Here is a 27,828-nt window from a genome sequence, read left to right on the forward strand (position 1 = left end):
TTTGCTAATGAGGAAGATACACATATACAGTGCCTTCAATCAACGGCTCAGGTACTTTCTCCTTCAGTCGTACACGTGTGACAAAACAATATATTGGAAACACTGTTTTTAATTTCTTGAATTACTGTTTAGCTGTCTGATTTTACTTGGTGCAAACGATGCAATACTCTCCAGTTAAACGGCATGTGTCTAAAGTCTGCACAGCAAATCAAGCCCTTTCACTAATCTTTGGTATATCAAAAGCTTCTTGTGATAGTCTTGCTGTTCAATTTAAAGATTTTTTCTTTTCAAAGCTAAACACTAAACTGAGAGAAGAGTTTAGAGAATTTCTCCCAAACTAAAAACTTTTCATAGGCAACATAATGCCTGACTAAAACGGACAAATTTAGAATATACGTAATTAGATTTACATCCCTACACCCCCAACCAATGACATTCAAAGTTAGCAATTTACTCATTACTGTCAGTATCCAGAATAGCAATGCTGGTCTGTCATGACGTCCTGTTTCATAACTACCATTTATTCCCATGAGCTGGTAAAAGGTATGACCTGTGCAAAATACATATACCAAATCATACCTATAACTTAAAAATTGCCAATAAAGTTCTCAGATAGTGAGTGCGTGACGGACGACGCGGGTTCAAATCCCCCGCTACCACCTGGGATTTTTCAGTCACCGCTGAGTGGCTTAAGACTACCCACATGCTGTCCTGAAGACCACCCATCACCCTGGACTCGGGAGGAAACCGTCCAAGTAAATCAAGAATGAGTTCCAGGGGGGCAGCATGAGCCGAGAGAAGATGGCGTCACTATAAAAGACTTGCCTGCGCCATGACGGGCTGGGGCCAACTACCATTCAGACCCCTCAAGAAAGCCTACCGGCGCTATAGGCTGACACATGAAAAAAAAAATAATAATAATAATAATAATAATAATCCACAAGATAAAAAAAATTGACATCAGCAGCTACTAATGTCCTTTAAAGGGATGGACAAATATTAACAATACTTCTGTGGCAAACTGTGACAATAGCAATTTCTTCAAGCCACTCATGTAATGGCCAAACACTGGCAACATCATTCTTCTGTGACCAGTTTAGTCATTAATAATAGTATAGTGTTGGCCAAATTATGGCAACCTCTCACTTCTTTGAGACAAAACTTTTATTCACACCAAATCATGGCTACTATTTCCAATATGACTATCTACTACTCATTTTGAGAGGCTTTACACATGTTTACACATACAAGCCTCGTTCTTGTACAGGATGAGCCTGCAAAATCCAGGGAAAGTCGAGGCCTAGGGGCTGCTGAATTATGGACAATACCACATATTGGAATAACTAGAGATCAAAGGCATACACAACAAAAATACATAGAATATCAAAATAAACACATCTACTTACATAAGATGAGGTTCATATTCTGAACTCTTGGAGTCATTATCATCACGTAAACCTCACACGGCTGTCAGATCAACACACTTTTTTTTAATTTCAACCTCCTCACTTAAAGAAGGGATTTTCTTTTGTCTCTTTACACTTCCTAAGCAGCTTTGTGATGCACTACATTGCATACTCTGGTTCAGCTAAATGTGCGATTCAAAGGTGCCATGTGAGGAATAATCCAAGAGTACAGCGTTGCCACGTTTTTAACCCCACGTTGGTTGCCTCTCTCTCTCTCTCTCTCTCTCTCTCTCTCTCTCTCTCTCTCTCTCTCTCGTCGCGTTACCGCCACGAGGATTTGAATTTATTTTTTCCTTACTTATGTCAGCTTGTTTTAACATACATTCCTTCATGATACAATCTAAACATAATTGTGAAACTACATACACATCCCAAAACATAAGGGAAACTCAACAATAAGTATTGCATTTTTTTTAGCACCACTGTAAAATATGTATTCCACATTTCTTTATATGCTTATAATGTATCTTATCCATAATAAATTAACTGTTCTTTCATACGTTATAATACTAAAATTAAATGTATGCATATTTGCTGATCATATATGCCATGGTTTTAATTATATTAGAACATTTCTACATCGCGGGCTGGGAGACACGCGGCAACGCTGTACAAGGGGAATCTTTAGGCTGACCCCGAACACAACTGCACGTTTAGATGAGCCAGAATATAGTTAGTGTCTGCCTCTCTAATAATAAGGCAAGCGATACTGCTTTCAACTTCGTCCACCCACTTGTCTCTTCAGACCATAAGTGCTTAGTTTCTTCCTTCCCATAATGGTAGTCCTCTCCCTTTTCAACAAAATCCAATAAAAACAGGCCACCATGGTGACTGATGCATATTCTTTGGAAAATACATTCACTTTTCTAATGTAGTACTTGCCATCATTCAGTTGTGGTTTGTTGTCAAACAGTAGTATTGCACAAGTTTATCTGGTTAACAATGTCAGAGCTTCAAAAGTGTGACATTTACAAGCTCCATAGTTTCCAAACTTTTCCCACTATTTACATACCGTATCTATTTTTGTCATCCCTCATGAGAGTGGCTTCAGAGAGGCATTTCTACTTTCTCCTGTTTATATACTGTCCTTCAGTACTCTCACTCTCATACTCTCTTGAGTAGTTTTACATTCTGTCCCCCCTCACTACAATAACAGAGTACTCCCAGGTGATTCTCCACATCTTGGAGGAGCACTGCCATCAGGAAACTTACAACTCTAACCCGACATTACATGGAAAACTTAGTACTAAGCAGCAGACAGTATATAATTTAATAAAAGAATAAAAAAATCAATAACAATGCTAATAATAATAATAATAATAATGATAATAATAATAATAATAATAATGATAATAATAATAATAATGATAATAATAATAATAAAGAAATGTCATTTTCCCCTTGTATTTGTACCATTATTACCAGGTTCCTTTCTCTTAAAGCATCACAGATCTTTAGATAAAATTGAGAAGAACAGAGATCAGATGTGCTCAGCCTTTCAGAAGTCACGAGTCCACACACAAATACAACTAGAGTGTAAGCAGAGCAATACCTTCATCAATACTGCACAACACAGATGAATGCCCAGCACAAGACACAAAGAGTGCCTGTGAATACTGTTTAAAAAATAAATTTCTAATCACTGTGCCAAAGACAATATATGTGTCAATAAGATGCAAGGTAATATCACCAGGTAAAAGAATGTATAAAGCAGTGAGTTAAATGAAGAAGTAAATGCTTTATATACTTGGTGTCTGATATAAAAGATATTGGAAGAAAACAATTTTGCAAATTGCCATATATTCATTCCCATTGTGTGCTTGCATTGCAATGTCTATACTGTTAAAATAACTAATTAATTTTTTTTAAATAACCAAGAAGATATCTAGTTTTGATTTATTTTTAAAAGTTTCAAATGATAATTGAAATATTCCACAATTCCATGTAATAAAACCTAAAAGTAATATCATTTAAATAAGACATTCTTTAAAATATAAATATACACAACCCTGGAGGCAAATAAGTCATGTCTGCAGGACACACCCAACACATGTCGTCACACCATGAGACAACTACCAACAAAACATGTAACACCAACAACCAAACACAAAACTAATCCTTTGTGACAACCTATATCACACACAATGATTAATTTCTTTGAGAAATATAACTTCAAATTGTGACTAATTAGGTTACAAACCCTGTATGGAGCTACACAACACACTTTCACTCTCCAAAAGTTACTCCTTAACCCACATCAAGATGAATATGAACCTACATAATCATGTGACCCTTAGGATATATAGTTTGTAAAGGGTTATATAACAATTAAAAATTGTGTGGTGTAAATCCATCAAAACCACAATATTCCTACATATCTTCAGAATTCTTCTCATTTACCTCATGGACCATTCAGTTTATCAGCAAAACTACATTTTTTTTTTTTTTTTATATAAAAGGGAACTGCAGTTTGAGTAGTTTCAAACAAAGCTGCTCCATCACAATCTTGTCTTAAATTTTCAAGCAAATTCAGTTAAAAAAAAAAGAAAAGGAAAAAACAGTATGACCACGACCCCTCCCAGACCATTACACGTGTCATTCACCACGATCTGATCATGTGATGGACTCATTATCGCCAACCAGTACCCTTCCTGAATGAGCTTGTAGTTCTGATGACAGATCTTTGGGTACGACTTCAACCTCACATGTCACCCACACAGTCACCTGGGAGGTAGGATACAACCCCAACTAACACCCAGTACCCATTCACTGCTGCGTGGATTGGAGGCACTCCCGAGAATCAAATCTGGGACCTCTCGATTGTAAGGCGAGCATGCTAACCAGCGCACTAAGATGCTCCGAGTGGTTGTGAATGTGTATTCACCTAATTTTGTGTAATTCACCTCTTGGTCTGCTGCGGGTCTCTCTCAAGACAGCCAGCCGTTCCCCTACGGAAGAGCACAGAGCTCATAGTACCGATCTTTGGGTAGGACTGAGACCACTCAGTGTGTGTGTGGTTTGTAATACTTGAATGCATCACAGTTCAATAAAAGACAGAGCTAAACTGAGATTTTCTGCACATCACTGTGTTATTTTTATCATACCTACAGAAACCTTTAACAAGAGATTCCATAACTTCCCTAACATAAGTAATACAGGACCAAAAATTATGACCTAAGATAAAAATCTGAGATTTGTTTCCATTACAGTGCAATGCAATAAAAGTTAAAATATATTACATATTTTGAAAGAAAAAAAGAAGAACTGGGCTCTCAAATTAAAAGTGGTACATGAGATAGCTCACAATTACTACAGTACAGCACTACCTAGCAAAGGGTTTACCTTGGAGAAAACAATGGACAATAGTACCTTTGAAGGAGATTCTGTGTGACAGGTCACACTGCACAATAGGGTGAACAGCTGCAGAATAATATAGTATGCTGCAGGACACAATAACCTGCAGGATTCAGTCACAGCTGCAGGAAAACATTGTGGGCAGCAGTCTTTGATCACAGCTAAAGGTACGACTACCATGGAGATCACAGCTAAAGGTACGACTACCATGGAAGAGTAACAGCTGTTGGGGGAAAGCAGTGGCTGGAATTTGCAGCTTTAGGTCAAATTAGTACTGAGCAGGACCCTTCCACAGCTGAGAGAAATAGTACAATGTAAAAGAATAAGAGCCATCTGAGGGAAAATATCAACCAGGATTTACAGGACCAAGAGGAAAGAGAGCTGACTAGGATTCATTCACAGCTGTCGGATACAATACTGAGCAGGACTCACAGACAAGGGAGGTGCCAGCAGCATCCACCAAGCCTGGCAGGTGGAGAGGGAAGCTGGATCCTCAGCACCCAGCAGGATTAAGGACTGAAGGATGTGTGACCCCTGCTTCTTGCTGTCTCCCACTGCTCTTAACACTCACACTATCTCACGTAAGTTTTTTTTCCTTGCCAGTCTGTGGAGAGATTGCTAGTGAGTAAGATGCTTTCCCCAGAAGAAAAATAATAGTTGAGACAAGCCTGAAATAAAATAAATAAATCTAAATTATATTCTTTCCTTGATTAGTGCTACAGAAACCTCAGTTAAGATTAAATGAGACAATAAAGCTATGGCTCAAATATTATTGGTCTAATATTGCAAATTAAATAAACATCCCAATCATAATTAATACTTCTTATTCACTCCTTGAACACTTCTAAAACTGATATCCACTTGCTTATCCCGGTAGCAGCGACGGGACAAATTTGTGGCTTTACCGTGTAGCAGCGATGGGCCAAATTTGTGCCAATATAAACCCCAAAAAATAGATGATACATAATCTGATCACAAATGCTTTGATATATATTACGAAATGATTTGTGTGAGGGATGATTTTTCTCATTTATCTCACTTACAGGGACCATTAAGAAACATGATCCCCGCTGCAACCAGGTTATCTGTACCACGTCTTGAACTGTTCCCCCACCATAGCCGCCCTCAAATTCTGGCAGTTCTCTACACCAATGGCTCGTGAGGACTTTCAAAACTAGACCAACCTTCACCTGTTTCAAAGTACAGTCGTCCCTCAAACAGTACGGTTTCCAATAGTTCGGTTTTGGTTTTATGTGGATTTTCTAAGAAGATTTTTTAGGATTTTTAAATTTCCCGGCGAGCAGGAAATTTAAAAATCCTAAAAGATCTTCTATGACAAGCCGTATAAAACCGAAACCGAACTATTGGAAACCGTACTATCTGAGGGACGACTGTATCTACATATGGCATTTGGCAGGATACAGAGCGAACAGTGCATGAGATGACCACAAAAATTCATATCTTTAATGGACTCAAGGTACATTCTTTGTATTTCATGCCCCCAAACCTGGAGTCATTGGGAGTTGGCAGCCCGAGTAACCCATGGTGATGGTCCCAAATACCCCAAGGGACCCCACAGCCACAGGATGTAAAGGTTAGAACTACATACCAAGCCTTTAACATGAACTATTATTTTCGTCTTTTTTTATTTTTTTTATAGGATCACGGGTTGCCTTATATGCCAGCAAATACATTTTTAATTTATTCAAACACTACCTCATGTCCTTATCAGTATGTATAATAATTTTTGTTCATATTTCCCAACATACTGCTGATGAAAGAAAGGGCTGACCTTAATGACAAGATAAATATTTCTCTTCTTTGAGATGTTTAGCAGACTTTTTATGTAGCCATTACCTTATGATGGCACAGGAACAATTCACAACATGTAGACTAATAAGGATATAATGCCAACATGAGCATCAGTGCCTCATCACTGCTTTTTCTTTCCCTGAAAAGGATCTCAACCTTTGCATGTATCAGTGAATATCTCTTACATTCTAAGCCCATTTAAAATAAAACCTGCTCACCCATGCACATTTCACACAAAAAATCAATGCAATTCTTGAACCACCACCACCATGACACCACCACCACCAAGAATAATTCATACCAAGATCTGATGCTGTAAAACAGTTAGCTGGGCTACAGACACAATCTTTCCTAGTTTTTCCCTTCCCTACTTACAATAGTGTACATTCAGCCTCCTGGTTGCATTGCACCAACCATGGACTACAGTGGTGAAATGTGTGTTGGTGAAACACCATTTTATCCTATAAAATGGCTAGCTGGTACTGAGATTGCTGACAACTTTTTTTCTTAATTATGCTAAAATTACATGGTTTTCACCCATAATCATACAATTGCATGACAGGTGAAAACTTTCCCTTCTCCTCTCCCTGAAGTCAACAGTGGGTGGGTCCTAGGTGACTCTGAGGCCAATCCTTTTCCTTGCCAATTTCCTGTAATATATTGAGCGGTGAATTTTCCCTACACTTCCCTCAAGACCCACCCAAGTACTAATCTTTCTGTAGCCTTATTGCCTGGTGATTCCTACAGCCCAATCTCAACCACTCATCAGTTTATGCTTCCCATCTATAATGAACTTTAGCACTATGGTATGCAACGGATATGTATGAGGACATTATGGTCCTGAACTGTAATGGATATCATGTAATAGAAATTACATAAATCCATCGTAGACATATTAGGATGTACGCCATCATGACATAAGTGAACATATGAATGTGGTTTTGAAATCAAATCTGTAACTGACATCAAGTACATGAATTGGTTTGGATCATAAGTAAGAATTCAAGGGTAAAAACAAAAATAAGTATGAGGTGCAGGTATGCTGCACCATTAAACAACACTAAAATTTGTAATTAAGAACTTGATTCTGAACAGAGTTTATAATAAGAAATTTGAGACCGAGTAAATTTTCTGATAGCGACTCCTGACTATTAAAAAAAGGATAGGGTAAAAGCAGTGGTCTGTCATAGCCGATGACCCTGATGGCTATGAGCAGCGCCCAATCAGTCACAAAAGAACAGACACCATTGTTAACCCTTTCCATCCATGACGCAGATGTCGGCGTCACAGTATGGAAAGGGTTAAGAGGAAATGGAAGAGGATTAATCCTCTTTTAACCTCTTAATCCTCCTCTTAATCCTCTTCCATTTCCTCTTAAGAGGTTTAGAAGAGGATTAAGAGGAAATGAAAGAGGAATAAGAGGTTTAGAAGAGGACTAATGGTGACGCCGTCGGATGCCGACGTCACCGGAGTGAAGGGGTTAAAAGAGGGTTAATAATTCATCACTGGAATTAAATAACTAAATTTTGGAACACAAGAACTCCAAATAATATTCAACTGATTAGAGAATTTATATAGAAATTAGAGTAGTGATGCAAGTAGAATTGCAGGCCGTATACTTATACCTAAAGGTAATTCTGATATGCAGTGCAAGAGCATTAACTGAGGTAATACAACCAAAGCCCCAAACAAACCTGAGAGAAAATTCAAAACTTCAACAGAAAAAAACTTAGGATCTTGCCTGCTTTTACCACACTGTACTCAGCAACCATAAAGCTGCTCTGGTTACAACAAGGCAGTAGTAGTAGCAGTTGTACAGTACCATAGCAAGCTACCCAAACAAGCTATTTCTTACACCTTATGTGGGGTGGCGATGGAGGAGGTTGCATGATGAGAATCCTCCCTCAGCTCGTTCTCCCTCTGGGGTGTGAGGCCGTAGAGAAACGTTGAGGCAATGACAATGGACGCGCCTATGACAAACTGTAGGGTAGGCGCGTCATCCCCCAGCGCCAGCCATGACACAAGGCTGGACATCACTATGGACAGGGAGGTGGCGAAGCCCTTCAGAATGTTGTCAGCATACTTCATCGTAACTGACACCATCAGCCCACCAAATGCCTGGAGTGAAGAACCACGAGGGCTATAATTGAAGACAGATGGAAAACTTACTAAGAGATAGAAAAAGGAAAACAGAAAATGAAAAAGAAATGGAAGTAGACAGAGAACACTTGACACAAGATTATGAATACTACACATCTCCATTTTCCACTGCATGTTGCATAAGATGACTAATAAGGACAGAGTTTTTACTTGACAATATGTCAAGGTTAAGAATTACACCCTAAATTATTTTACTTCAAAACATTGGTCAAAATAGTTACATAGCCTTCCTTTCTGACTTTCCACCCAAACTTTGCCTGAAACTGGGTCACTTTTAATGCAAAACAGATAAAAAATAAACAAAATCAAGAAAAGGGTTTATATCCATGTATCACAGATCACACCTGAATAAGGTAATCAATAACTACATTCATATTTTTCCCTGTAGCAATACTTGTGCCAATCCTTAATATCAGTCACAAGCACCAGTTCTATTCCATAAACACCTGTCACACCCAGACACACACCTGTATAAGCACAACCAGCCAGGCAGCAGTGGAGTATCCCTGGAAGAAGCCACTTTCCCTAATGGCCCGGCTGTCACTAGTCACAGCCATCACAGCGAACGCAATGGAAAACAAGCCTGGAAGGAGAAAATCAAGACTAATGTCCTAACCCCCCACACACACCTGTAAGTTTCATTAGGTTTTCCCAATATCTTGTCTGTTGTGAAGTATTTGGGGCCTCTCTGCACACCTTGCAAAACCTTGCTTAGCATGGAGATTTCTTCCCTTAGAAACTCACAAGTAGTATACACATATTATAAATCACTAGATTCACAAGACTATAAGGTGATTACATTAAATCTCAATTATGAAAATAATTCCAGTGATAACATAAAAAGCTAAATTATGAAAATAATTTGATGCATCTTTTGGTACAAAAGAAAAAACTCAAGTAAGAAAAAAATTTCATAGCATTGAAGCTCAAAACTGCTTCCATGAACATTTTATGCCCTACACTCCATTCAAGCTATCTTTGGCCAGTCTGTGGTCAGCACAGCACAAGCGCATTGGTGGAGGGCCATTAGTACATAGAAACAAGACAATACAGTACTTTCTACGTTTACATTTATGTGCAATAAAATAGAAGGCAAATGACTGGAATAACAAAATCAGGTCTTGTTTTAAACAATTTACAATTTAAAAAAAATTAAAAGTCAAGGTAGTATATTCAATATTCTGTGTTTGTGTGTGTTGTGTCTTGTGTTTAGTTTTATTTCACTAAAGGAAAAGGACACACCACATGACTCACCCAGCTGTATGTTTCTGATGATGAGGGATGTTTGCTTCCCTCTCTTCACCAGACGCTCAAAGTACACCCCCGAGAACCCGCTAGAGATGCACGAGACACACACAGCCAGAATGCCTAGGAGTCGCGGCACCTCAGGGTTTGGGTGGGCTGTGTTGTGAACATTTGAAGGCAGCCCATCACCACCTTCACCACCATCCTCAGCCCCAGCCCCCAACAAACTTGGGTCTGCTCCCTCGATGGCTTCCACCTCGGGCAGTATTTTGGAGGTGCTTCTGCTGCTGCTGCCTCCATCTACCTAAAGAACAATTATTTGATATTCATTCAATCACCCAATAAATGGTGCACTAAATTTGCAGTTTTATTAATTCAACCTATGTAGTGCATGATTATTTTGTGTAACCATCTACACAAGCTAGTTTTCCATCACTGCTTTAACCTGGAAGCATTACACATCATAGAACAGGAAGGTTCACCAAAAATTAATATAATGCTGATGAAATTGCATAGTACATCACTAACACTGGTTTTAAAAGAAATTCAAACATTCAAAGAACAAAGTGACTGAAGTACATTTATTGAAAAAGTGGAAGTATCCAAACCAATGAAGTTGTGGCCCTGCAGAGAGCTACATGTTGGTTATGTATAGGTCAGACAATATAAACATGACTCAGACCCTGTAAACTGCAAATAGGTGAATACACATGTATAATACAGTACCTGTACAAGGGAGACCCCAAGCATCAGCAGACACAGAGACAGCCAGTGGATGGGGGCGAGGCGTTTGCCCAGCATCACCCACGAGAAGATGGCTGTGGTGAGAATCTTGAGCTGGTACGTCACCTGAGGGGAGAAAGATCACTGACAATCTGAACTAAAACTATACAAATATATTTCAAGAGGAGCTCATCAACTTATGTTTATACTTTAAAGACACTGAGACAAAGAATCTTTAGTGAAAAGGAATCAGTGAGGTGTTTGGTGGCATCAACCTCCCAGAGCTATTTCACACTTTCCCTCTTTCTTTCCTTCCTCTCTTTCTTTGATGAGATAAGAAGAGGACAAAAGGAATGGATAGAAAAATGCTGGATGTAACACGGAGAGATAAGAAGCAAGCATCATGGATTAAGCAACAGGCAAAGGTTGAGGATGTTTTAATAACTTTATATTAAAAAAATGGAAATGGGCTGGTCATAGGCCTACCATGCATAAAATTGATAACAATGCCTTGAAGGGTCACTCCTGACCTGGTAAGTAGCAGCATCCAAGTTGGAGAGGGCGATGAAGAGCAGGTTGTTCTGCACCACATACAGGAAGGCAGGGATGGCCAGCTTCAGGGTCTCCCATACATTCAGAAACACATCCTCATACAACCGCTTCATCGTCACTCGCAGGATTTTGCCTTCAAAAATCAAGGCGACTAAAAATTTCATTCCTAGCTGTGTTAATTCTATATCATAAATGGACAGGTTCCTCTGTATGTATATAATTTTCCTTTATGTATCGTGTTGAAAACATAATTTAAGTTTATTGAGCTCAATTCATCAAAGATTTCCAAGATTAGTACATCCATCAGTTGGCAGGCTTTTTTTTCTACATTTTCTTTTTGTTGCCCAAGAGTTGCTCTGTGCTGTATAAAAAAAATTAAAAAATCCCATTTTTGTCATCTGATGTAAGCAATCTAACAACAAACTCCATCCTTTATACTTTCCAGTCTCCCCTCCATCAGACCATGAGGCAGAACACTTACCAGAGTCCAGATGTAGGAAGGCGAGTGAAAGGCCCAGTTTGAGGAGCTCTGAGAGGAGAACAGCCGTTGTGATGATGTAGGGTTGTGGTGAAGAGTTGGTGCGACTGTAGCGGAGGAGCAGCACCATGGTGGAAGTCTGCACCGACAACACCACCAAACTCAGGGTCTTGAGGGAGAACAGGTGCCTCCGCAGCCAGTGCCGGTTCCCGGGGCCCTCCATGCTTGGCCCCTTCTGGCTGTCCACCTCACTCATCCACACAACACATTAGCTGCTCCTCTGAAATAAAATAAGCATAGCATAATTGGTAAAACTTTTTTTAATTAAAATTTTATAGTTTATGAAGCAGCTAAAATATCTTTCATGCAACGATATATTAATGGGTCATTAATTTTACAGCAGTAGGAATATTAAAAATAATGAGATTAAAATTGCTTTCATGCATCACCAATTTCATAAAAATATTACCATGTAATGCTTTCCCTTTAACATTCCATACTGTGATCCATCTATTACATTTTGTGCATACCCATAAACTTCTTTACCACACTAACTTAACCACCTAAAGGGGGGATGGCATTTCTTCCCCTTGCACAACATAAGTCAGGGAAAACTGTGTCAAACTCTGCAGTGTGATGGCTGTAAACCTAAATAAACCTAACTACTGCAATCCAACTCATGCTCAGACACAGGTTCAGCAACTACTATTACTTGATACTACTACTACCACTACTACTACTACTACTGCCACCACACCCCATACCTCTCCTACCGGTCACCATCTCGCTCAGACTCTGGTTCAATGACTATTGCTATTTACTATCCACTGTTAATACTAACCCACCACCCATAATACTTCTTGTTATAACAGGGCGCACACCCGAGCACACTCCCTACTGGTCATGGAAATAGTACCACTTCCACCCCTAATGGTTACTATCCCTCGTTCACCCACGGGTTCAGACTACCACTACTACTACTACGTATACCTCCACTGCAACCACAACACTGACCAATATCACCATGGCGAGGAGTGGAGGCACGGACCATCTTCAGTGCCTCCCCTACAAGGCTTCTTCCCCTCCCCGCCTAGCAGACAAACACCTCCTCGCCTCCCCTTCCCCGGCCTCGCTAACGGGCAGTCTTCCTCCTTGTATTGCTCCCCTTTTCTCCTCATTATAGGCGTAGTACGGGTTTGTGAGGCTGTGTAATGCTTGTGATATGGTAGGTGTGTGTGTGTAAAGGTCTGTGTAAAGGTCTGTGTAATTTCGTGTGTCAGCGTGAAGGCATTGATTCTGCTGGCATGTACTTTAATCTATGACGTTTTCAAACCCATATTTGTCTTTTTCCTCATTATCTGCATTGTTAAGGTGGGTAATGCTGTATGATGACTGTGTGATGATTGTGTTAGTTTTAACGCAGATGTGTGTGTGGGAGGCGGTGGAGAGCGGTGATGATTCGGCCACTTTTTAATTAAAACAATATTTTTAGAAAAGAAGTTGAAGTAGTGTAATTTTATTGATCTCAATATGTTCCTTCATCATTTGGCTCTTTAGGTTGTTAATATCACACTCGTAGCTATTTCCAGTTTTCAGTGATAGGTGATGAAACACAAGTTTAAATCGTCCGAAGCGTTGCCAGACAGTCAGCTGGATGAATCCCTCCCTACACTGTTGTCTTTGGGCCGCGAGGCTCAGTAAACAAATGCCGAGGCGAATGAATGCCGTCAGTCCGTCACGGCGCGACTTATGTTCGGAGGCGATTTTGACCATATGTATATTTTTACCTCGGGACGTACGTACCCTACACCATCAGAAGCAGAGTAGCATGCAGATTTAGGATCGCTTATAAAAATGATGAGACGAAAACCAGCTGATATTAAGGAGTTGAAGGGAAATAAGTGCAAGAAAATGTGTACTCCCTACTTCATTTAACTCTGATTTTCGTATGTGTATTTTAATATTATTGTTACAATTTTATGCTAGTGTGATGCAGAATTTTCTCAGGAAGATGATGGTGGTCTCAGTTTTTCTTAAAAATGAATGTTGAGGTCAGGAAACAGGGTGGGAGTGAGGTGTGTGAAGTCGTCGTTTTTGGATGAGCTGGGCACACCCACGGCCCCCCCAGGCCGGCTTCACTTAGAGGGCCTTGGCGAGCAGTCTAGTATGTAAGTCTGTGCTATCTCCCCATCAGTGCCCCGAAATCCCCAAATCTAGGGACACATCCCCATGTCTGGCATCATTGCATCCCTCCCCGTGGTAATGATTCGGCCAGGGAGGTGGGATGGTAGAGACACTCGTATTACTCCACATAATATTAATATAACTCGAGTTTGATTGACTAATAAACAAGAACATATCTATTACAAGACATTTGTATAAGCTCAAAAGTATCCTCGCAATATTTATCGGAAAAAAAATGATTATATATATATATATATATAGATATATATATATATATATATATATATATATATATATATATATATATATATATATATATATATATATATAATGGCGCCACTATAAACACTCGCCTGCGCCAGAACAAAAAAAAATATATATATATATAAATCAATCAAATTAACCTTTTTTTTTATGACTGTTGCAACACCTGTACTCTTTAAACTGATATAAAATAAATAAAAATCATGAAAAAATCATCTGTCTGAATCATGGCTAAAAAATAAATAGGTGGTTACACTCCACCTCCAGAAGCCGAGCATCGCTGCGTCATCATTGTAATGGACATTTGAACATTTCGCTACGTGCCATATTCCTGAAGTGAGAGTTTACGATACGATACTATGCTGTTACACCAGTGGGGTGTTTGGGTGATATATGTGTCTGTTTGCTGGTGTGGAGACGCATGACTGGGCTGCGTCGGTGTGCTCGTGTTCGTGCCAGCTGAGAGCCGTATGCGTGCCTGTGCGTGCCCGGGTCGCATATTTCCGGCAGGTTGTTAGGATTTTGTCGCACGGAGCCTAGCCCCACCCCCTGCAGTGACGTCACTCGTTGATATCCTGATTGGCTGCTGCCTCCCTCCTTCCCCTCTCTGCCCCCCTCCTTGCCTCTCTCCCTCTACCTCGGCCTCGCTCACTCTCGTTCTCTCCCTCCCTCCTCCCGCTTCTGTTATTCAACAAGTATTTCGTCCGTCTTTTTCCTTTTCCTATGACCCTCTCTCTCTCTCTCTCTCTCTCTCTCTCTCTGCGTGTCGTCAGAAAATTTACTAATGCGATTATTGAGTCCAACATCCACATCGTTGATGTAAATAATGAAGAGCACTGGGCCATGAACCGAGCCCTGACGGACGCCACTAGTGACCGGCGCCCACTCTTGAGATAAGAACATAAGAACATAAGAACGTAGGAGTCTGCAAGAGGCCGGTAGGCCTGTACAAGGCAGCTCCTTTGAACCTAAGCTCCCGTGTATCTGGCCCCACCTAATATCGCTGTCCATGAATTTATCTAATGTATTTTTGAATGTGACAATTGTATTGGCACTCACCACATGACTGCTAAGCCTATTCCACTCATCCACAACCCTGTTAGTAAACCAAATTTTGCCTATGTCCCTGTTGAATCTGAATTTATCCAGTTTAAACCCATTACTTCGTGTCCTACCCGGTTCTCTTACCAACAAAACCTTATGAATATCCCCCTTATTAAAGCCCTTCATCCATTTATAAACCTCTATCATGTCTCCACGCACCCTTCGCCTTTCTAGAGAATGCAAGTTAAACTGTTTGAGTCTTTCCTCGTATGGCAAATTTCTCAACCCCTGAATCATCTTAGTCATCCTCCTCTGCACTGATTCTAACATTTTGATATCCATTCTATAGTAAGGTGACCAGAACTGAACCGCATAGTCAAGATGAGGTCTAACTAATGCTAAATATAGTTTGAGGAAGACTTCGGCGCTTCTGTTGCTTACGCTCCTTGAAATAAATCCCAGTACCCTATTTGCTCGATTTCTATCTTGAATGCATTGTGCCCTTGGACGGAGATCAGAGCTCACTAAGACACCTAAATCTCTCTCGCATCCATACCTGCTTATGAGTGTGTCATTAAAGCAATAGTTATGAGAGGGGTTGTTCCTACCTACACTCAGAATACTGCACTTCCCTATATTGAACTCCTTCTGCCATTTATCCCCCCAGTCATACAATCTGTTTAGTTCATCCTGGAGAATACAGTGTACTAGCGTCCTGATCCGACTCAATTACTCTACCGATCTTGGTATCATCTGCAAACTTACTAATTCCTGTATCTAAGTCACTGATATAAATAATAAACAAAAGTGGACCTAATACCGAACCTTGTGGGACCCCACTCGTAACACATCCCCAGTCAGATCTTTTACCATTGATTTGCATTCTTTGCTTCCTATTGCTAAGCCACGCCTTGACCCAGTTCAAAACTTTACCCTCTACTCCGTGAGCCTGTAATTTAAGCAACAGTCGTTGGTGAGGAACTTTGTCAAACGCTTTACTAAAATCAAGATAGATTACATCACAATTTTCATCTCTGTCTACTGCCTCAAATACTTTATTGTAGAAGGACAAGAGATTGGTGAGGCATGACCTACCTTTATTGAACCCATGCTGCGAGTCGTGAATTAAGCTGTTTCTCTAGATGCTCCCGAATGTTCCTGGCTATTATGGACTCCAGCATCTTGCCTATAACTGATGTTAAACTAATTGGGCGATAGTTTGAAGCAGCTGACCTGTCCCCCTTTTTGAAAATCGGCGTCACATTAGCTACTTTCCATTGGCTGGGCACATAATCAGTATTTACCGACATCTTAAAGATGTCGGTTAGTGGGTCACTGAGTACATTACCTAATTCCTTTAATACCCTCGGATATATCCCGTCAGGACCTGGCGACTTATTCTTCTTAAGCTTATTTATCTCATCCTGAACTACTTGCCTGGTAATGATTATATCCCTCAATTTATCGCCATCCTCGCCCTCGTACACCTGAACCCTTTCCGGAATAGTTGTTCGATCCTCTTGTGTGAATACTGAAAGGAAGTAGTCGTTCATAACTGAGTGTGAACCCAGAATGCTCAGGTCTCTGAAACTTTGAGATCAAAATTGCATTAGCAGCAAATGAGCAAGCACTTTGCCCTGCACAGTGAGCAATGCAATACCACGGTAACTGTTGCAGTCCTGTCAGTTCCCTTTCCCTTTCCAGATATGGGCTACCAACCCCCTTTTCCAGTAAGGAGGAATGGCACCAGACTGCCATGCGGCGGTCCAATTCGTGATCCATTGGTGTACTTGACCGTCAATACCTATTTGCTTTAAATTGTAAAGTAATTTATGATGTGGGACTTTATCAAACGCTTTCTGGAAATCAAGATAGACTACGTCCAGTGATTTGGTTACGTCATAAACTGTGAAGAGGTCGTTGTAAAAGGTTAATAGGTTTGATAGGCAGGATCTTTTGTTACGGAAGCCATGTTGTGAGTCCCTAATCAATGAGTGGCTTTCAAGGTAACTCACAATTTTGTCTCTAATTATGCTCTCAAGTTAGACTAATGGGCCTGTAATTACCTGGTAATTTTTTGTCTCCTTTCTTAAAAATCGGTGTCACGTTAGCCTTTTTCCAATCCGAAGGGAAGATTCCTTGTCGCAAGAACATATTGAATACGGTTGTGAGGGAGGAGAGTATTTTGCTCTTTGTTTCTTTGAGCTGAGTAGGATATACTTTGTCAGGTCCAGGACTTTTATTTGTTTTAAGTGATTTGAGGGCTTAAAGGACTTCATCGGTTGTTATTTCAAAGTTAGGCAATGCATGCTCGGGATTTACATTAGCACTGGTGTTGGTGGTAGTGGTGGGAGGACTGTTAGTATTAAACACTGAGGAAAAATAATTGTTTAATAGGTTTGCAACATGTTGGCTGTCAGTCACTAGTGCACCGTCGCTGTTTGTTAAAGGTTCAATTCCACTTCTGATCCGAGAGAGGCAGAGACAGATGCAGAGAGAGAGAGGCAGAGACAGAGGGAGAGAGAGGCAGAGACAGATGCAGAGAGAGAGAGGCAAAGACAGAGGGAGAAAGAGAGGCAGAGACAGATGCAGAGAGAGAGGCAGAGACAGAGAGAGAGAGAGAGAGAGAGAGAGAGAGAGAGAGAGAGAGAGAGAGAGAGAGAGAGAGAGAGAGAGAGAGAGAGAGAGAGAGAGAGAGAGAGAGAGAGAGAGAGAGAGAGAGAGAGAGAGAGAGAGAGAGAGAGGCAGAGACAGAGAGAGAGAGAGAGAGAGAGAGAGAGAGAGAGAGAGAGAGAGAGAGAGAGAGGGAGAGAGAGAGAGGCAGAGACAGATGCAGAGAGAGAGACAGAGACAGATGCAGAGAGAGAGAGAGGCAAAGACAGAGGGAGAAAGAGAGGCAGAGACAGATGCAGAGAGAGAGGCAGACAGATGCAGAGAGAGAGACAGAGGCAGAGAGGCAGAGACAGAGGCAGAGACAGAGGTAGAGACAAAGGCAGAGACAGAGGCAGAGACAGGCAGAGACAGATGCAGAGACAGATGCAGAGAGAGAGGCAGAGAAAGAGGCAGAGACAGAGGCAGAGACAGAGGCAGAGACATGCAGAGAGAGAGGCAGAGACAGAGGCAGAGAGGCAGAGACAGAGGCAGAGACAGAGGCAGAGAGAGAGGCAAAGACAGGCAGAGACAGAGGCAGAGGCAGGCAGAGACAGAGGCAGAGAAAGAGGCAGAGACAGAGGCAGAGACAGACAGAGACAAAGCCAGAGAGAGGCAGAGAGACAGAGGCAGAGACAGAGGCAGAGACAGAGGCAGAGAGGCAGAGACAGGGAGAGAGAGAGAGAGAGAGAGAGAGAGAGAGAGAGAGAGAGAGAGAGAGAGAGAGAGAGAGAGAGAGAGAGAGAGAGAGAGAGAGAGAGAGAGAGAGAGAGAGAGAGAGAGAGAGAGAGAGAGAGAGAGAGAGAGAGAGAGAGAGAGAGAGAGAGAGAGAGAGAGAGAGAGAGAGAGAGAGGCAGAGAGAGAGAGAGAGACAGAGGCAGAGACAGAGGCAAAGAGAGAGAGAGAGAGAGAGAGAGAGAGAGAGAGAGAGAGAGAGAGAGAGAGAGAGAGAGAGAGAGAGAGAGAGACAGGCAGAGACAGAGGCAGAGACAACCCAGCAAACAGGAAACGTTTACACAACGTTGTTTTTAGGTTGCATCTTCGCCCGTCTTAAGTTACGCCATCAGCACGTAATAATTACGTTGTGATTTTCTGACCAAACTCATGACTATATAATTGTAATAATTATATAAAATTATATACTTAATTATCATAAGTGATTTGATTTTCATGGATAAATGCTAATAAAGTTTAATTTTATATTTCAAATAGCCTTAACCTTTTTATCAGTCAAATAGTCTGCAGGTGTGACAGCAGGCTGCAGGCGCCTGCTGTCACGCCATCCGCTAAATGTAAGCAGGAAACCAATCCCTTCACGCAATGGATCTCTGTTCAAGGGAATTGGCTTTTATTTTTCTTTCAGTTAGTAAGATTTATCATAGTGTTTGTGGCTACTGTACAATATATAACCTTTGTATCTGTAGCCTACTTTAAACAAAAACTGTGCATTTCATTCTTTCCCAATAATTCCGTGGCCTACTTACTTTAAACAAAAAAAGAAAAAAACTGCAATTTATTCTTTCCTAATAATTCAATGTCGATATAAAAGTTTGTGACAGTCTTCATTATCAGTGTATATTACATATATCTAGTTTTAAGGCTCATTAGAGACATACATATATTTAGAAGATTTAAATATATCCTAATGAAGTTGTTCAGAAATATTCAGTAAATAGATACTACATATTAAGTTTCCTAATCTGGTGTTTGGAATACTCTGGACAGGTGAGAACAGGGCCCTAAAAAGTGAAGAGCATGTCCTGCAAAGGTAGCAAGGACGTTGCAATAAGGTAACAAGAAGGTCCTCAAAAGGTCATGGGTACGTTGTTTCACAACCTTGTGACAACCTTTCTGGGAGTGGACAAAGTTCTGTTCCCACAACGTTTTCACAAAGTCCCACACAACGTATCTGGAACCTATTCGTAACGTTTTGACAACGTTGTTGCAACGTGATATTGTTTGCTGGGAAAGCCAGAGAGAGAGGCAGAGACAGGCAGAGAGGGAGAGAGGCAGAGACAGGCAGAGAGAGAGAGAGGCAGAGACAGGCAGAGAAAGAGAGGCAGAGACAGGTAGAGAGAGAGAGAGGCAGAGACAGGCAGAGACAAAGGTAGAGAGAGGCAGAGACAAAGGCAGAGAGAGAGGCAGAGAGAGAGGAAAAGACAGACAGAGACAGAGGCAGCGAGAAGCAGAGACAAAGGCAGAGAGAGAGGCAGAGAGAGAGGAAAAGACAGACAGAGACAGAGGCAGCGAGAAGCAGAGACAAAGGCAGAGAGAGAGGCAGAGACAGAGGTAGAGACAGGCAGAGACAGGCAGAGACAAAGCCAGAGAGAGAGGCAGAGACAAAGGCAGAGGGAGAGAGGCAGAGACAGAGGTAGAGAGAGGCAAATAGAGGCAGAGCTAGACAGAGGCAGAGAGGGGCAAAGACAAAGGCAGCGAGGCAGAGACAGAGAGAGGCAGAGACAAAGGCAGTGAGAGGCAGAGAGAGATGCAGAGAGAGAGGCAGAGACAGAGGCAGACAGAAGCAGAGACAGAGGCAGAGAGAGGCAGAGACAGAGGTAGAGAGAGGAAGAGATCGACAGAGGCAGAGAGAGGGGCAGAGACAGAGGTGGAGAGAGAGAGAGAGAGAGAGAGAGAGAGAGAGAGAGAGAGAGAGAGCAAGGCAGAGGGAGGGAGGCAGCAGCCAATCAGGAGATATCAACGCGTGATGTCAATGCAGGGGTGGGGCTAGGCTCCGCGCAACAAAATCCTAACAACCTTTCATAAATATGCGCCCGGGTCGTGTCTCCGTGTGCCTGAATAACCTGTACTGTGCCCGAGGACTACTGTACTGTGTGCGGAATCTGTCATTAAACGAGGAACACGTGCGTTTTCCTTGTGTCCGGCCTCTGGCTTTCCCTCCCCGGAGTTCTACGGGCCGCTGTCGGTGTCTCGGCAGGGTCCAGAGAAAGGTATTCTCTGGACCCTGGTTATTTTGTGTTCACGCTCCTGTGTTTCCAGCACGCCGCCTGCCTGCCCGGTGCTGCTGTGTTGCATGTGGGGGGCGGCGTAACAATACGATACGATCTGAGGGGGGTGGTTGTCCCACGTGGGCCAAGGCAACAAAGTTTTACACATTCACACAAGATCTCGCGGTACTCCCATACATTTTACAATAAATGCGACGTCTGGACCATCCACAGACTCTGTGGGACCGTCCGAAGCATGCCGCTCACCCCTGAGGGCTCGCCGTTGAAGTGCACACATTGACGTAATTATTGATTATGGCATTCATTTACAATCTCCTACTTCCATTTTTGCTTTCAGCTGAGACAGTCATTCGGGCAAATAATATATAAAGGTAAAGGCGGGTGCATACGCTATGGTTGTGCGTGGCTGCGGTGCTCATCTCCGAACCATTGCCCCTTTGAGCCAGTGGTATGTAACAACCACTTACCTCGAGACACGGGCCAATGTGAAATCTGGGATTGCCACAGTTTACCTTCCCCAGGTTTCCCCAGGTACCCATTTATCGACCACCCAGAAAGGGAGGATGAACGGCTGGGTGAGCTGCACGCCGACTTACCGTGCGGGGATTCAAACCTGAGCCCGCTGATTCGTAGGTAGACACGCTGATCACTAGACCACGGAGGCGTTAAATATGCAATGTTGTGTATGATATGTAAAGGCTCCCTGGACCATGTAAAAGCTGAACCATTAAAACATGCAACGACGACTCTTACTTATTTACTTACTTTGACTTACTGTATCCTGCTCTTAATCCACACACATGCACATTATTTCAGCAACCATAGCCGCGTCTCTATCTCCCACACTGCTATATAATCACTCTGCTCAGTGACGCCACTGTTTTGATGTGCACAAGTGGTGTCATTACCACACTGTCATTACTACATTTTACCTTCTCCTCTAACACTTGTGCCTACAAAACCTGCATCTGTGTCTGTGAGAGCACCTGTGTGTGTGTGTGTGTGTGTGTGTGTATCGCTGTTCAAATGTTGTCTTAAGAGGTGATGAGGCGTTAAGTAACGGGCCACCAGCGCCTCGACAAGTGGCAGGAAGTCAGTGGCATACAAAGGAACACAAAGGAACACAAAGGAAGAACAAACAACAGCAGACCTGCTGGTCCTTACGAGGTTGTTTGTGACAAGCTACACTAACTATCTAATCAAAGGTGGAAGATGAAGGACAGCAAAGGCGAAGGCTCCTCCCCACCCCCCCATCCCTCCAGCCAAAGCTGGCAGGAAAGGAAAAAGAACCATGCAGCATGGAAAAACTGCATGGAATTTATGTAGGAAAGAGGAAAGAACTACCATTACTGCTACCACTAACCGGGCGATAAAAGCGGACAAGGACACCAGTATTCGAAAGAACTTAACGTTATTACGACAATGAGTAATATCTAAGTTGCTGGTTGGATTCAAAACACTTGTCTAATCTATTCTTGAAGGCCGTAACTGTTGTACTATCAACGACATCACAAGGTAGAGAGTTCCAAACATTAACAACTCGATTGAAGAAGAAGTGTTTAGCTTCGTGCGACGAGAATCTTTTACCACTTATCTTCAAATTGTGATTTCTTCTTGTTCTATTTGATCGATCAATTGTAAAGTAATCTTCCGCATTAATATCACTGAATCCTTTGAACATTTTAAACACTTCTATTAGATCGCCTCGCATTCTTCGTTTTGATTGGCTGAATAAATTTACTTCTTTAAGCCTTTGTTCATATGACAAATTTCTCAACCTAGGAATCATCTTTGTTACTCTTCGTTGGACCCGTTCCAACTTTTCTATGTCTTTTCTGTAGTAGGGAGACCAAAACTGTACACAGTACTCTCTTGACGGGGTCGAACCAACGAATTATACAGTTTTAATATTACTTTTTCCGATTTATTATTAAAGACTCGTCCGATGAAGCCAACCAATTTGTTTGCAGTTTTAACTACCTCTGAACAATGCTGACCGGGCTTTAAATCGCTTGATATAGTGATTCCAAGATCCTTTTCTTTACTTACTGCAGAAAGTTGTTGGCCATTCATTACGTACCGAACGCGATTGTTATTTTTTCCGATGTGCAACACTTTACATTTGTCAACGTTAAATTTCATTTGCCATTGATTGGCCCAACGTGCAAGTTGATCTAGATCTGATTGTAAAGCTGCTTCGTCGAGTATCGCAGTTACTTTACAAGCAATTTTTGTGTCATCAGCAAATTTTGATACTTTGCAAGTGAGCCCATCATCGATATCATTAACATAAATTAAGAAGAGCATGGGGCCAAGCACTGATCCTTGAGGTACGCCGCTTTTGACATCGAGCCAGTTAGATGTAACACCGTTTAGAACTACTCTCTGTTTCCGCTCAGAGAGCCAGTCCGCAAGCCAATTGTGAATGTTACCCGAGATACCGTGCGCCAGTAGTTTGCTGAGCAATCGTTGGTGGGGGACCTTATCAAATGCCTTTTGAAAATCCAGATATATGATATCTACTGATCTGCTTTCATCGAACACCTCAAAAATATAGTGAAAAAAATCAAGTAAGTTAGTCAAACACGAACGTTTACTACGGAAGAGCTCATTGGACACAAGAAACACGGATAATACGGTACAGTTGAGACTAGTCAAAGGTTAACTTACGTGTGGATTAGGAATATGTTTAGTGACAAACGAAAAAAAATCTGAGCAGCAACCTTACTCTTAATACTTACCAAGAAATATTCCACGGTCCCTCCACGAACCCCACTGCTGAATCCTCCGCCGCCCTCGTAGCACTAAGAGACCCGCGCTGGCAGCAAGACAATGTTGATATTTTGTCATAGAAAATGGAGTAAAATTATTTCGTTTTAGGTGGTGGGTAAGTTTATTGGTAGATAACTCAGATCTTTAATCCAGACTTGTAGCATTGCAGCATACGCATTATAACTAAGCAACATTTACAGTTATAAATATATAAATACAATAATCTCTGCTGATTCAACAAGATAAAACAAAATTTCACAACTTTCGCTGACGCTTTTAATGCTCCCTCACGTCACGTCACTGAAGAGGAACACACACACACACACACACACACACACACACACTTTGTACACTTATAAAACAATCAAGATACTTACATATTGATAATTACAGCATGTGAAAAGAAACTCTTCAAAGCAAGTGATCCGACACGCCGAAACGATCGAGCACTGAAGCTTCACTTAACGAACTCGAACCTTAAACAGTTCAGGAGAAGCAACGCAACGGATCGTCTGGTGCTGGCGGACCTCGGGAGCAATGGCATCACCGCAGCCCCTCACTGAGCCGACAAACACCTCGAAAACAGCAGCAGCCAGCCCTCAGCCAGCCAGCAAAGCGCACAGCGGGTCGGGTTCAGGCTATCGCGACTGAAGCACTGTTCAAGCACACACCGACTCGAGGGGGTGAGCACGGTGCCTCGCGCGGGACAGTAGCAGGGTGCCGGGCGTTAGATGGAGCTTAGGTTCGGGAGTTGGACAGTCGGCGATGGATTTATACACTCGTTTTCGGGATTCGGCAAAGTCCTTCACGATACACCAGATTCTTGAGCAATAGCTGAGCGGAAATGTTAGGCTTTAGATGGAACTCTGGCAATGGAGGTTGACTCGTCACCAACACTATACACACCTGATTTTGGTTTTCATTTGCCGACCAAATTTCTTCATCATACATCAGATCCTCACAGAGTAACATCCAGAACAGAGGAGGAAACATTATCTCGGAGCTTGGGTTATAAACTCTTCAGCAATCGAAAACAACATCGTATACATGACTTCCATTTCCTGTTATACACACCAGATTCTTGAACACCTTGGCCCGCGCTGCATAACGAGGCAGAAACCAGAGCTGTGTTCATATAATTGCGTTTTTCATATTGGAAGAAAAGTTTTACCGCTGATCATAATTACGTCAGGCAGCATCTCAGGAACGCGGCCCAACCACGGAACAGCTGTACACTCGTTTACCAGCTTGGTTGGAGTTACTTTTCTCATTTCATAAACTAATTGCATACAAAACAAACGCTCATTTACTTTTTCATACATTTATTTACTTTCCATAGAAATTTTCGTCAAAATGAACTGTCTACGACGCTATTATACTTTATTTTATTTTTATTTTTTGTAGCAAAGCACACTGGTATCTTTGATCATCAAGCCACAGGTTTCCCTCACATACAGGCATTCGGCGACGATATGTCTTGCTAAACTTTTTACATACCAATGTATAAGCTTCCTCATCTTCATATACATACATTTACAGGTTCACTTTCAACTGACTTGACAGCAGGCGCCACGTATATCTTCTTTTTTTTTAAACTAAATTCAGTAAAAGTAAACATATATTTTTTTTTAAATGTCAAACGTCTTTCATATGCAGATTCGGCATTACCATTTTTTTTTCCAGAGTATTGTTCTTTGATTTTGCAGAGACAAAAATGTGGGCATCATTGATAAACCGCCAAGAAACACGCACACTCAAATACAGTTCACAAATTCATTACCTTGTTTTCGATATTACCCTCTGATGTGAAAGGAGAAAAAAGAGGTTCAATGGATATAAATATTTTCTCCTAGGCCAGCTCTGCTCGCAGACTCCCTATAGATCACACGGCCGTCACCAGCCGCAGCAGATGCACCACCCACAGGCAGATGAATGAGGGGAAGATCCTGTAACCTAGGAAACTGCACAGTGCACTCTCTCCCCATGAATGCACGTATGATAGATAATAGGGAGAAAACAACATGTGCAGTCTGTTGGTTCATCAGTGACGGGAGTGATCAAGGGGACTATATAGTTATATAGTCTCCTTGGGCTTGATGGAGCGCAGGGCACACCATGTGATCAGGGATGGAGCAAGGCATCTTATCACCACAAAATAGATGTGTATTGTGAAATAAATTTGTAGATAAATTAGTGAATAAATTAACAAAAAAAGAATGTATATGTAAGAATATTCGTAGGTAAAGAGGAAAGACTGGTAATTTACATTAGAAAAAGGTTTAGGAAAATCACTTCATGACGCTTGAGGTTGAATTGAACGACGGTCTCCTCTCCCCCCACCCCACCCCCTCCGTCACGCTGCCCCTTGCTGCTGCCTGGGACGGGCTCTGCTGCCTCCCCTCCACACTCTCCACAAGAATCCAATAAACCTGTCACGCAAGTCTGCATGAGTTCCCATTAGTAAGTCCTCCTGGCATGAAGGACTTCCCATCAGTAGGTCCCCTTGGCATGAACAACTCCCCATCAATAAGTCCCCCTGGCATCAACGACTTTTCATCACCAACTCCCCCTGGCAAGAACGACTTCCATCACCAAGTCCCCCTGGCATGATTGACTGCCCATCAGTAAGTCCCCTTGGCATGAACGACTTACCATCAGTAACTCCCCCTGGCATGAACGACTTACCATCAGTAACTCCCCCTGGCATGAACGACTTACCATCAGTAACTCCCCCTGGCATGAACGACTTCCCATCACCAAGTCCCCCTGTCATGAACGACTTCTCATCACTAAGTCCCCATAGCAAGAACGACTTCGTGTAGGTAAATCAACGTTATCACTTATCGCGTAAGTCACCCTGGCATGCATAACTTACTGGTTACTGAAGTGAGTAGCTTCACTCTGGCATACAAGGCGCTAGTTAGGTTCTCGTGCGTGCTGTCAGTTATCCTGCGATGCACGTAACGCGGGTCAGGCATCGTTAAAACAATGATGCATCATTACGACTGGTCAGGGGTTACGAATCACTTGAGTGTTACATAAATCACTTTTCTGGACACGGTCAGTCACATGATGTAGGACCTGAGCCATTTTAGTGCATAACATCAGTCAGGCGTCACTCTGACTGTCACCACCGCTAACAATCATTCGCGTCATTCACAGTCACTCGACAAGGCCACGGCAAGACTCGGGAGGCGACGAAAGAAGTGGGTGACAAGGGAATGGGAGCGGTCTTGAAGGTCGAGGAAAATGGTTCTTCAAAGCACAGGACGCGCCCCAGTACTGGATCTCGAGACTGCTCAATGGGTCGCTACTTCCTTACGTATATGGATAAAAAGAATACAGGCTTGCAGGAGGCCTACAGCTATCAGTACTGTCAAGATCCTTCAAAACAGGTCGGGAGTACGCAGGTAAACTTGGGGGCGTGCGCTATAGCTATGCGTGGCCGCAATACTCATCTCCGTCGCATTAGCCCTAGGGCCCCTGGTGGGTAAGGACCGGAAACTATCATACAAGAAAAGACAGGGATCAGAATCGGGTTGCAGGGAGAAGAGTTTGAAGGACACTGATCTACAGGGCTGACAGGCGGCTGTGAGATCACGATAAAGCACTGAGGCTCTCTGTAGCTGCCTCCCGGCGTGGTCAGACATGGGTCAGCCTCCTGCATGTCGTCAGCACGTGAGGGGGGGGATATGGGGGGAGGTAACAAGGCTGCTTGGTGACGGCTGTGAGGTCATGGGAAAGCACTGTGACCTTTTGTGTGTGCTACTTCCCGGCGTGGCCAGACACTGGTCAGCCTCCTGTCGTCAGCACGTGGGTTTGAAGCAGGTCAAGTCAAGTCCATCTAACCCCAGCGAGGGCCGGCGGCGGTGCGGGAGTCGTGCCTTCGTTGAGCGGGTTGTGTCGCGGCTGAGGCGGGGGCGGGGGCGGGGGGGGCGTGGCATGTGCGTGCGGGGGGTGTAGGCGTGGAGGGAGAGCTGCCCCCCTCAAGCATCAGGTCCTCTTCTTGTTCCAGCACTTGCGCCGCGGCAGACCCAGCTTGAGCAGGTGCGCCTCCTCTTCGGCCTCGATCTCCGGGCTCTTGAGGAAGCTCGGCGCCACACACAGGCCCACGATGGTCACGGCTGCGGGGAGAGAAAAGCAACCGTCATTCTGATAT

The 27,828-nt window shown here is 42.5% G+C and overlaps 2 protein-coding genes across 5 annotated transcripts in view; both read right to left on the reverse strand.

Moving 5' to 3' along the window:
• LOC127007291 (UDP-N-acetylglucosamine transporter-like) lies at positions 1-27,603 on the reverse strand. 4 transcript variants are annotated; one of them, XM_050878068.1, is made up of 9 exons: positions 24,047-27,603; positions 23,639-23,715; positions 11,794-12,070; positions 11,291-11,445; positions 10,764-10,886; positions 10,047-10,341; positions 9,260-9,375; positions 8,490-8,750; positions 1-5,424 (listed from the first exon to the last, which is right to left on the reverse strand). In XM_050878068.1, the coding sequence occupies exons 3-9, from the start codon at positions 12,044-12,046 to the stop codon at positions 5,398-5,400; spliced, it is 1,230 nt and encodes a 409-aa protein (XP_050734025.1). In that variant the 5' UTR covers positions 12,047-12,070; positions 23,639-23,715; positions 24,047-27,603; the 3' UTR covers positions 1-5,397. The 4 variants fall into 4 exon arrangements, with proteins under 4 accessions (XP_050734025.1, XP_050734023.1, XP_050734024.1 ...); XM_050878066.1 differs by lacking the exons at positions 23,639-23,715; positions 24,047-27,603 and adding an exon at positions 12,805-12,933 and having other exon boundaries at positions 8,488-8,750; XM_050878067.1 differs by lacking the exons at positions 23,639-23,715; positions 24,047-27,603 and adding an exon at positions 12,260-12,700 and having other exon boundaries at positions 8,488-8,750.
• Positions 24,977-27,828, reverse strand: part of LOC127007292 (uncharacterized) — a 38,633-nt gene continuing 35,781 nt past the window's right edge. Inside the window, exon 5 of the mRNA XM_050878070.1 lies at positions 24,977-27,793. Coding sequence (XP_050734027.1) covers positions 27,663-27,793 — 131 coding nt within the window. The 3' untranslated portion in view covers positions 24,977-27,662. The remainder of the gene's footprint in view (positions 27,794-27,828) is intronic.

The sequence above is a fragment of the Eriocheir sinensis genome, chromosome 35 (genome assembly GCF_024679095.1).
Source record: "Eriocheir sinensis breed Jianghai 21 chromosome 35, ASM2467909v1, whole genome shotgun sequence".
NCBI classification, from domain to species: domain Eukaryota; kingdom Metazoa; phylum Arthropoda; class Malacostraca; order Decapoda; family Varunidae; genus Eriocheir; species Eriocheir sinensis.